The 11,193-nt window shown below is 36.5% G+C and overlaps 1 protein-coding gene across 1 annotated transcript; it reads right to left on the bottom strand.

Annotated features, from left to right (window-relative positions):
• Positions 1-9,536: 9,536 nt before the first annotated feature.
• On the bottom strand, positions 9,537-10,916 carry LOC114301608 (uncharacterized). The gene is made up of 4 exons (XM_082902084.1): positions 10,829-10,916; positions 10,698-10,754; positions 10,534-10,623; positions 9,537-10,443 (listed from the first exon to the last, which is right to left on the bottom strand). Exons 1-4 carry the CDS (start codon positions 10,899-10,901, stop codon positions 9,716-9,718), a joined length of 948 nt encoding a protein of 315 aa, XP_082758210.1. The 5' UTR covers positions 10,902-10,916; the 3' UTR covers positions 9,537-9,715.
• Positions 10,917-11,193: the final 277 nt, after the last annotated feature.

The following is an 11,193-nucleotide window of genomic DNA, read 5'->3' on the forward strand; positions in this document are numbered from 1 at the left end:
CTGCATTCAGGACTCCGAAAGGAGTCTTTTGCTATAAGGTAATGCCTTTTGGCCTGAAAAATGCTGGGGCCACGTATCAAAGGGCGATGACTATAATTTTTGGTGATATGCTCCATGACACCATCGAATGCTATGTTGATGATCTCGTCGTCAAGACAAAGGAAAAGGAAAACCATGTGGAAGATTTGAGAAAAATCTTCGAACGTTTGAGGAGGTACAAACTCAAGATGAACCCACTAAAATGTGCATTTGGAGTTTCATCAGGAAAATTTCTTGGGTTTGTGGTTCGAAACAAAGGGATTGAAATTGACCCTACCAAGATTAAAGCTATTGCCGAAATGCCTCCTCCACGAAACTTAAGGGAATTGAAGGGGCTACAAGGGAGATTGGCCTATATCAGAAGATTTATTTCTAACTTGGCTGGTCGATGTTTGCCATTCTCAAGATTGATGAAAAAAGGTGTTCCATTTGAATGGGATCAGCAGTGCCAAAATGCTTTTAATAGTATTAAGGAGTATCTTTTGAAGCCTCCAGTACTCATGAGCCCAATAAAAGGGAAACCACTTTTGTTGTATATAACAGCCTTGGATGGTTCGTTAGGGGCACTGTTGGCACAACATAATGAGCATGGGAAAGAAAATGCCTTGTATTACTTGAGTCGTACTTTGGTTGGGGCAGAAGTCAATTACTCCCCTATCGAAAAGACATGTCTTGCCTTGGTGTTCGCCTTGCAAAAACTAAAGCACTATGTCTTGGAACACGAAGTTAAGTTGATATCAAGAGCAGACCCCTTGAAATATATACTTTCACGGCCCATACTTTCAGGGAAAATTGCAAAGTGGGCTGTAATTTTCCAACAATTCGCAATTGAATATGTTCCCCAAAGAGCTGTAAAGGGGCAGGCTCTAGCAGATTTTTTGGCAGCACATCCTATACCTGATAACTCACCTCTAGTAACTGATTTACCAGATGAAGAGGTTATGCAAGTAGAAATTCAGAAAGGATGGGAGAATAATAGCGTCATCATGATTCGTATTTTTCTAAAATACCTCACCGAAATCTAAGGTGGTAAAACATTGGATACTCCTGGCCCGCAAGAGTATAAACTATGCACGGCCAAACAAAAGTCAAAAACCACCAACGGTATTGTATGTGGTTAAACTGCTAAAATACCTTCAAACTGCTCTGAATGTTTTGAGCCAACACAAGAAGAAGAATGGACAACATAGTGTTGTGGAACGTGCTTTTGAAAGGGCTAAGGCTTGTCTTAATGAATGAATGCACTTTTATTATTTTTTATTCATCCGAACATAATGTATTTATGAAATTTCGCTCAGTGATGGATTTATTTGTTATTCGAAATTTCTCAATACAATACATTGATTTGTCTTATTTTAGCCGTACACAAAAGATTTACTTGTTATATGAAATTTCTCAATACAATACATTTATTTGTCTTATTTTGGCCGTACACAGGAGATCCAAGACAACATGTGGCTCATTTCCTTTCAAGATGCGGGCCAATAGCCCAGAATGAGGCCCTGTGCCTGCAGCTATTTGTCCAATCGCTTGAAAGTTCTGCATTTACTTGTTAATTTGCTCTGACAGAATTTTAAAACATAAATATTGACCTTTTATTTTATTTTATTTTTTTTTTTGAAGGGTCATGAGTAAGGTCCAAGATTTAATTGGGCATTTCCTTTTGTGGGCCTCCAATTTGCCGACAATTTTTTTTTTTTTTTTTTTTTTTTTTTTTTTTTTTTTTTTTTTTATAAAGGCTATAATGGACCTTTCCTTTTCTAGGCCACCGTTTTAATTTGCCCTTTTCTTTTGTGGGCCTCCAACTTGCCACTATATATATATATATTTTTTTTTTTGCAGTAAATTATTTTCTAGGCCATCATGGATTTTTCTAAACCATCATGGACCTTTTCTTTTCTAGACCACCATTTTTTAATTGGGCCTTTTCTTTTGTGGGCCTCCAACTTGCCACCATTTTTTTACAGCAGATATATATATATATCTATATATATTTTAGGAGTTTGTCTAAATGGAATAGGATGGATTGACATTGGTAGGATTTCTAATCCAACACAAACTTACTGCAAAATAAAAGAAATCTTATGCTTCACAAGACCAATTCAAATTTTCACACAATTCAAATTTTTTTAAAATTTGAAGAGGTTTTGCCGCCAATTTTTGCAGCATGTATGCAAACATCAAACTGCTCCTCACTTTTGCTCTTTTTTTTTTTTTTTTTTTGTCAGAGCAGTCCATTTTTCTTTTGAATCAAAAAAAAAAGAAGCAGTCTTCTTATGCCTTGAATTTATATGTCTTATTGTCCTTTACCAATTCAACAAAAAGCACCCTTTTTAGTATAGGCCAACCCCTTTTTAAAATAGCAAACTAGAAAAAAAATGACACAATCACTGGATTATTTATGTGATCAATTTCTTTTGGTGCCAAGGATTCAAGCCATTGGGGTGAAGGACACAATCATTGCCAAGGATTCAACCCATTGGGGTGAAGGACACAATCACTGCCAAGGATTCAAGCCGTTGGGGTGACGGACACATTCACTGCCAAGGTTTCAAGCCATTGGGGTGAAGGGACACAATCACTGCCAAGGATTCAAGCCATTGGGGTGAAGGACACAATCACTGCCAAGGATTCAAGCCATTGGGGTGAAGGACACAATCACTGCCAAGGATTCAACCCATTGGGGTGAAGGACACAATCACTGCCAAGGATTGAAGCCATTGGGGTGAAAGGACACAATCACTGCCAAGAATTCAAGCCACTCATACCTGCAAAACAAACTCTGACGCCTTGCATGTTGCCTGCAAAAGAGGGAAAAAGACGTGAGCTATTGCCAAAAAAAGTCATCATGATTCGTACAATTAAAATTCACTTGTACGAATCACGAGGGGGCAAGGTTGATTTTCGACTTTTAACAAAAAAAAAAAAAAAAAAAAAAAAAATCCAAGGACCAAAGCAAATAAATAATCTCATTTTGTTTGGTCTATTTAGATTCATGATCTACAAAAAAATCATTTTGTTTGGTCTATTTAGATTCATGGTCCTAAAAAAAAAAAAAAATAAATAAAAAAATAAAAAAAAATCCAAGGACCAAAGCAAATAAATAATCTCATTTTGTTTAGATTCATGATCTCAAAAAAAAAAAAAAAAAAAAAGGTTTGCTAAACAGTTTGAAAAATAAAAATAAAAATAAAATAAATAAAGAAGTTCCTGTCCAATTAAAGTTTTTGGCACAAACCTGATGTTAAATACCATCATGATGAATCTAGATATAAACAGTCATGTCTTTGTTCCTGATTTTCTTTAGATTAACATACACAAATTTTTAATTGGTATAACATCCTGACTATTTCTCGAAATTTATATCATGGGAGGCCCCAGCAGATATGGAAGGGACTTTGTTTACCTCTAGATTATAATCTAAATATTAGCCATCTGCCAATCCTTGGTCTATTTAGATTCATGATCTACAAAAAAAAGGTTGCTCAAAACAGTCTTAAAAAAAAAAAAAAGAAAAAAAGAAAAAAAAAAAAAAATCTGGTTAAAGAGAGAATCACGCAGATTGCTGCTTTATGTTCTTTCTTGAATAAAAGAAATCTTATGCCTTAAAAAACATCTAGAATTTATGAGTATGACATCCATGAAGTTGGTATGGGTGTTAAAACTTTCTTATGACAGCAGCAAAAAAAATAAAATAAAATAAAATAAAAAATGGCAGCAGTAAAAATCAAGGGGTGAAAAGAAAGCAATAAATATTATGATGAAAGTATACCTGATTAAAAGGAATATGAAGGAATTCTTTTGTGCCTTCTTTAAAGTACAGCTTTTGTTGGAAAGAAAAAAAATAATGGCTGGAAAGTTGCTGGAAATTTTCTGAAAAAACTAAAAAAAAATCTGCTAAAAAAATCTGCAGGAAAAAATCTGTAGGGACAAAAATACATATAAAGGAAAAGTCTATCTTAAGAAAAGAGGTAGTGGTCTCCTAAAATACTTCAAACAAGCAAGAGTTTAGGTAGGATTTGAAATACTAAGAGTTTGTGTTGGATTAGAAATCCTACCAATGCAATCCATCCTATTCCATTTAGACAAACTCCTAAAATATATATAGATATATATATATCTGCTGTAAAAAAAAATGGTGGCAAGTTGGAGGCCCACAAAAGAAAAGGCCCAATTAAAAAATGGTGGTCTAGAAAAGAAAAGGTCCATGATGGTTTAGAAAAATCCATGATGGCCTAGAAAATAATTTACTGCAAAAAAAAAATATATATATATATATAGTGGCAAGTTGGAGGCCCACAAAAGAAAAGGGCCCATTAAAAAATGGTGGCCTAAAAAAAAGAAAAGTCCAGGATGGTCTAGAAAAATCCATGATGGCCTAGAAAAAAATCTGCTGTAAAAAAATGGTGACAAGTTGGAGGCCCACAAAAGAAAAGGCCCAATTTAAAAAAATGGTGGCCTAGAAAAGAAAAGGTCCATGATGGTTTAGAAAAATCCATGATGGCCTAGAAAACAATTTACTGCAAAAAAAAAAAAAAAAAAAAAAAAAAACTAGTGGCAAGTTGGAGGCCCACAAAAGAAAAGGCCCAATTAAAACGGTGGCCTAGAAAAGGAAAGGTCCATTATAGCCTTTAAAAAAAAAAAAAAAATTGGCGGCAAATTGGAGGCCCACAAAAGGAAATGCCCAATTAAATCTTGGACCTTACTCATGACCCTTCAAAAAAAAAAAAATAAAAATAAAATAAAAGGTCAAGTCCATAAGAAGGACCCATGCAACAAAAGTAAAAGGGGCTATAAAAAAAAAGCTGTCAACCCAAAAATAAAAATAAAAATAAAAAAATAAAAAAAAAGGCCAGGGACCAAAACACAGAAATAATCCCATCCAAGACCTAAAGATCATCCACATAAAAGTGCCAAATTGTCGTGACTCGCACAGTTAAAAAAGTCACTTGTGCAAGTCACGAGGGGCATTTGTTGGCACATAAATTTTAAACCAAATTTATGTTTAAATTTCAAATACAGTCAATGACACACATAGAGCCTACAATAAGATTGTTGTAGGCAATCACTTCCCAAAATGATTAATTTGCTCCGTTGAGGTATATAAATAAAACAACGTCGTATCTTAACGACGTTATTCAAGATGCTCAAATGACACGTGGAGCCTACGAAAAAATGACACCTGTAGAGCCTACAGCAAAAACATCACACAGGATGAAACCCCAAAGATCAATTCGGTTAATCAGATATACGATTAATCAGATAGCGCTATTATTCAAAATTTAAATAGCGTTATCATTCAATTTGAAATTCAAATATCATTCAATTTGAAATTCAAAATGAAGATGAAGCGTTCCTATCACCTGATGGCCCTCCATAAATATGAGGACCATCACACAAGACCGGAGGATTGGAAGATCAGAAGTGAAAAAGATCAGAGAGAGAGAGAAAGAAGTTGAGAGCTAAACAAATCGTTACAAGAAAGAAGAAGAGAAGGCTAGAGAATTCAAGAACCTACGCTAATGGCGATGAATAGGTAAAGGGTTCCAAACCCAAACTGTATTTTGTATTCGAGGGTTCAAAACCCATAATAATCGTAATAAAATATTTTCTTTTTTTAAAATTGTCTTTTGTTGTTTATTTTGTTCTTCATTAATCAGAGGTTTCATTTTGCATAAAATGTGTAATTAACGATCTGAAATACAGATCGGAAATAAGAACCTGCTATTCAAATAATCAACACTGTTTAGTCAAAAAGACTAAACAGTGGACATTTGTAACATAAAATTTTGAAATGTGTTGAAACACTTCATGTTTTAAAATTTGTGTCTACAAATTCTTCAAAACCCATAACAATCTTAATAAAATATATCTTTTTTTTTTTTAAATTGTCTTTTGTTGTTTATTTTGTTCTTCATTAATCGGAGGTTTCATTTGTATAAAATGTGTAATTAACGATCTGAAATACAGATCGGAAATAAGAACCTGCTTTTCAAATAATCAACACTGTTTAGTCCAAAAACTAAATAGTGGACATTTGTAACATAAATTTTGAAATGTGTTGAAACACTTCATGTTTTAAAATTTGTGTCTACAAATTGATGGTTCGTTAGGGGCACTATTGGCTCAACATAATGAGCATGGGAAAGAAAATGCCTTGTATTACTTGAGTCGTACTTTGGTTGGGGCAGAAGTCAATTACTCCCCTATCGAAAAGACATGTCTTGCCTTGGTGTTCGCCTTGAAAAAACTAAAGCACTATGTCTTGGAACACGAAGTTAAGTTGATATCAAGAGCAGACCCCTTGAAATATATACTTTCACGGCCCATACTTTCAGGGAAAATTGCAAAGTGGGCTGTAATTCTCCAACAATTCGCAATTGAATATGTTCCCCAAAGAGCTGTAAAGGGGCAGGCTTTAGCAGATTTTTTGGCAGCACATCCTATACCTGATAACTCACCTCTAGTAACTGATTTACCAGATGAAGAGGTTATGCAAGTAGAAATTCAGAAAGGATGGGAGATGTATTTTGATGGAGCTTCAAGGAGTCCAGATGGCAAGAAGCAAGAAAATCCTAAAAACAATAAAGCTGGAATTGGAATTGTGTTTGTGACTCCAGACAATGCTATAATCACCCATTCTTTCGCCTTAAGTGAAGAATGCTCCAATAATGAAGCAGAATATGAAGCTGTAATTGCTGGATTATAATTGGCATTACAAATTCCTATTGAAGAACTCTCAATTTATGGAGATTCGGAACTGGTGGTAAAGCAACTCCGTGGAGAATACATTGTTAAGAAAACAAGTCTCATCCCATATCATGAAAGGGCTGATCAATTGCTTTCGCAATTCAGGAAAACACACATTTTCCATGTGAAGAGAAGAACAAATGCTCGAGCTGATTCACTTGCAAGTTTGGCTGCATCACTCACCCTACCAGATAGCAAAACAATTACTATCACGGTAGGTGAAAGAAGGGTGTTACAACCTTTAAAGGAGGTTTCTGACTTGGTTCCAATCTTGGTCGTCACCACGAAAGGAGAAAACGAGGAGGATTGGCGAGAACCATTCGTGACTTACCTCCAACATGGTAGGCTACCTGAAGATAAAGTAAAAAGAATTGAAGTGAGACGCAGGGCTACCAAATTTGTCCTGTGGAAAGATGGAATGTTATACAAAAGGTCTTTGGATGGAATGTTCATGCGGTGTATAGCCAAGGAGCGTATTCAAGAGGTAATGGCAGAAATACATGCAGGTGTATGTGGGGCACACCAAAGTGGTCCTAAATTACATATGCAGCTAAAACGGTTGGGATACTATTGGCCGACTATGATTGCAGATTGCATAAATTATGCTCGAAGATGCCAAGTCTGCCAATTCCATGGGAACTTTCTCCACCAACCCCCAGAGCCTTTACATTTAACAACTTGTTCTTGGCCATTTGCAGCATGGGGTATGGACATTATTGGTCCTTTTGTACCTCCATCTTCAGCAGGATATCGATACATCCTAGCTGCAACTGACTATTTTTCAAAATGGGCAGAGGCTGTGGCTTTAAAGGATATAAAAAGCACAGTTGTCTCCGAGTTCATCCGAACCCATATCATTTATAGGTTTGGGATTCCAGAAAGTATCATCATGGATAATGGACAGCCATTCAGGAGTGATGCTTTGAACAAGTTATTTGCCAAGTACAAAATCAAAAACAACCATTCATCAAGATATCATGCACCTGCCAATGGTTTGGCAGAAGCTTTCAACAAGACATTGTGCAAAATTCTTAAGAAGATGGTGGATAAGAACAAAAAAGCTTGGCACGAAAAGTTACAAGAAGCTTTGTGGGCTTATCGAACTTCGCACAGAACTCCTACTCAAGCAACCCCTTATTCGTTGGTTTTTGGAGGAGAAGCAGTGTTACCACTTGAGGTTCAAATACCATCATTACGAGTGGCAATACAAGAATCCTTAACAGAAGATGAAAGTGCAAGAGTGAGGTTGGCTGAGCTGGAGACCCTGGATGAAAGAAGGTTGTATGCTCAACAGAACTTGGAAATCTACCAACAAAGGATGGCAAATGCATTCAATAAAAGAGTGAGGCTTCGTTCCTTTAAAAAGGGGGACTTGGTACTAATGGTTAGAACACCCATAGTAGTCTCACGAAGAACCAAAGGAAAGCTTGAGCCCAAATGGGAAGGACCTTATGTGATTGAGAAGGTTTATTCTAATGGGGCCTATTTGTTGATAACGATGGATGGTGACAGAATCATTCCCCCAACCAATGCAAGGTTCTTGAAGAGATATTACCCTTAAGAAAGCCTGCTAGGTTGAAAACCCGAAAGGGCGGCCTAGGCAAAAGTTAGGGCAAAAAAAAAAAAAAAAAAAAAAAAAACCACCAACGGTATTGTATGTGGTTAAAATGCTAAAATACCTCACCGAAATCTAAGGTGGTAAAACATTGGATACTCCTGGCCCGCAAAAGTATAAACTGTGCACGGCCAAACAAAAGTCAAAAACCACCAACGGTATTGTATGTGGTTAAACTGCTAAAATACCTCACCGAAATCTAAGGTGGTAAAACATTGGATACTCCTGGCCCGCAAGAGTATAAACTGTGCACGGCCAAACAAAAGTCAAAAACCACCAACGGTATTGTATGTGGTTAAACTGCTAAAATACCTCACCGAAATCTAAGGTGGTAAAACATTGGATACTCCTGGCCCGCAAGAGTATAAACTGTGCACGGCCAAACAAAAGTCAAATACCACCAACGGTATTGTATGTGGTTAAACTGCTAAAATACCTCACCGAAATCTAAGGTGGTAAAACATTGGATACTCCTGGCCCGCAAGAGTATAAACTGTGCACGGCCAAACAAAAGTCAAAAACCACCAACGGTATTGTATGTGGTTAAACTGCTAAAATACCTCACCGAAATCTAAGGTGGTAAAACATTGGATACTCCTGGCCCGCAAGAGTATAAACTGTGCACGGCCAAACAAAAGTCAAAAACCACCAACGGTATTGTATGTGGTTAAACTGCTAAAATACCTCACCGAAATCTAAGGTGGTAAAACATTGGATACTCCTGGCCCGCAAGAGTATAAACTGTGCACGGCCAAACAAAAGTCAAAAACCACCAACAGTATTGTATGTGGTTAAACTGCTAAAATACCTCACCGAAATCTAAGGTGGTAAAACATTGGATACTCCTGGCCCGCAAGAGTATAAACTGTGCACGGCCAAACAAAAGTCAAAAACCACCAACGGTATTGTATGTGGTTAAACTGCTAAAATACCTCACCGAAATCTAAGGTGGTAAAACATTGGATACTCCTGGCCCGCAAGAGTATAAACTGTGCACGGCCAAACAAAAGTCAAATACCACCAACGGTATTGTATGTGGTTAAACTGCTAAAATACCTCACCGAAATCTAAGGTGATAAAACATTGGATACTCCTGGCCCGCAAGAGTATAAACTGTGTACGGCCAAAATAAGACAAATAAATGTATTGTATTGAGAAATTTCATATAACAAGTAAATCTTTTGTGTACGGCTAAAATAAGACAAATCAATGTATTGTATTGAGAAATTTCGAATAACAAATAAATCCATCACTGAGCGAAATTTCATAAATACATTATGTTCGGATGAATAAAAAATAATAAAAGTGCATTCATTCATTAAGAGAAGCCTTAGCCCTTTCAAAAGCACGTTCCACAACACTATGTTGTCCATTCTTCTTCTTGTGTTGGCTCAAAACATTCAGAGCAGTTTGCACGTCTTCTTCTGATTTAGAAACACTCTCGGAAGCCTGTGCAAAATCACACATAAAGGATGCATGTTCCGCTTGGGTGGATGACAATTCCTCTTCAAGTTGTTTGAGTAACTCTTTGGTTTGAATAATCCTTTGATTAAGATCCGCAATCTGCTCATCCGACTTGATAATTGAAGCAGACAACTGTTCATGTTCGCCAGAAACTTTGTCAAAATGAAGCTTCTTCTCACAATATTGGGCCTCAAATTCTGCAGTAGACAAGTTTGAAGAGTCTGCAAGTTGGGTTTTCAAAGCAAAGCACCCAAGAAATATCTTCACCTTCTCATAAAAGGAGATGAAGTCTACACCCAAACTCTTTAAAATCATGAAAACGTTGTTTGCTACAGCAATCATGCCATTAACATCCGTCATTGATTGGAGAGAAATAGTAAGACCTTTCTGAATATGGGTGGCTGCTTCGTTAGAGGAAGTTCCCAAAAGAAGGCCAGATGAAGCAAAGGGTGCTTCAAGTTTGTCAAATAATTTGTTAACCCCATTTGCTTCAAGTAAGTCTGCAAGAATTTGGGCTTCTTCCGAGGTATCAGAATCAATTTCGTCTGTCTCTTCCAATGTGTCAGAAGTACTTTCTGTGCAAATAGAAAGAGATACTCAATGAAAACATAGAAGGTAAAAACAATATATATATATATATATATATATATATGAATGAAGTATACCTTGGTGTACAGCTGGAAGAGACTTAGGTGGAGGAGGAGACAAGTTGTGATTCCCACAAGTGGACCATGGATTTTGCAATGTGGCATGATCTAAAGAGAAAAGAATTCCTTGAGTATCTATACATGATGAAATAAAATAAGGTACAAAGAATAAATAAGAATACCCTTAAAGGTAGCCAATGGCATATGCGAGGCAGCTGGGGAAGTCCGAGGCGCAGTGCCTAAGAAAATGAAAGGTATTAAAAAAAAAAAAAAAAAAAAAAAAAAAAAAAAAAAAAAAAAAAAAAAACTATACCTTTCTCCAATAGCTTGGATGGCTCGTTTGAAGGAGAAGAAAAAGCTACATTTGCTGAAGGCGATTTACTCATCTTAGTCGGTGTGCCATCTAAAAGAGGGGTGTAGCCATAAAACTCATCTTCACTCTCGCTACTTCCATTGAGAGAACAATCAAAAGATTTGGTAGGAGAAGGAATTTCAACACTCTTAATGCGAATACGACCCAAGGCAGTTAATTCATACCCATCTCCCTCAAAGAGTTCTTGAATCATATTCTCATCTTTATCTTCAAGAAAAGAGTACAAGTATGTGCGAAATTGATCCATTGGGGTTTTTGTCGCTACGGTGGGTTGGGAAGTTCCTGTGCAATCACTGATAGACATA

The sequence above is a fragment of the Camellia sinensis genome, chromosome 13 (assembly GCF_055761805.1).
Source record: "Camellia sinensis isolate YWXY chromosome 13, ASM5576180v1, whole genome shotgun sequence".
NCBI classification, from domain to species: domain Eukaryota; kingdom Viridiplantae; phylum Streptophyta; class Magnoliopsida; order Ericales; family Theaceae; genus Camellia; species Camellia sinensis.

What these genes read in the sequence shown, in the direction of transcription:
- LOC114301608 (XM_082902084.1), bottom strand. Translation starts at nt 10,901, where the DNA reads ATGAGTAAATCGCCTTCAGCAAATGTAGCTTTTTCTTCTCCTTCAAAC. An exon ending in GCCATTGGCTACCTTTAAGG is followed by an intron (nt 10,624 to 10,697) that starts GTATTCTTATTT and finishes TTTTCTCTTTAG; the next exon opens with ATCATGCCACATTGCAAAAT. An exon ending in TCTTCCAGCTGTACACCAAG is followed by an intron (nt 10,444 to 10,533) that starts GTATACTTCATT and finishes CTATTTGCACAG; the next exon opens with AAAGTACTTCTGACACATTG.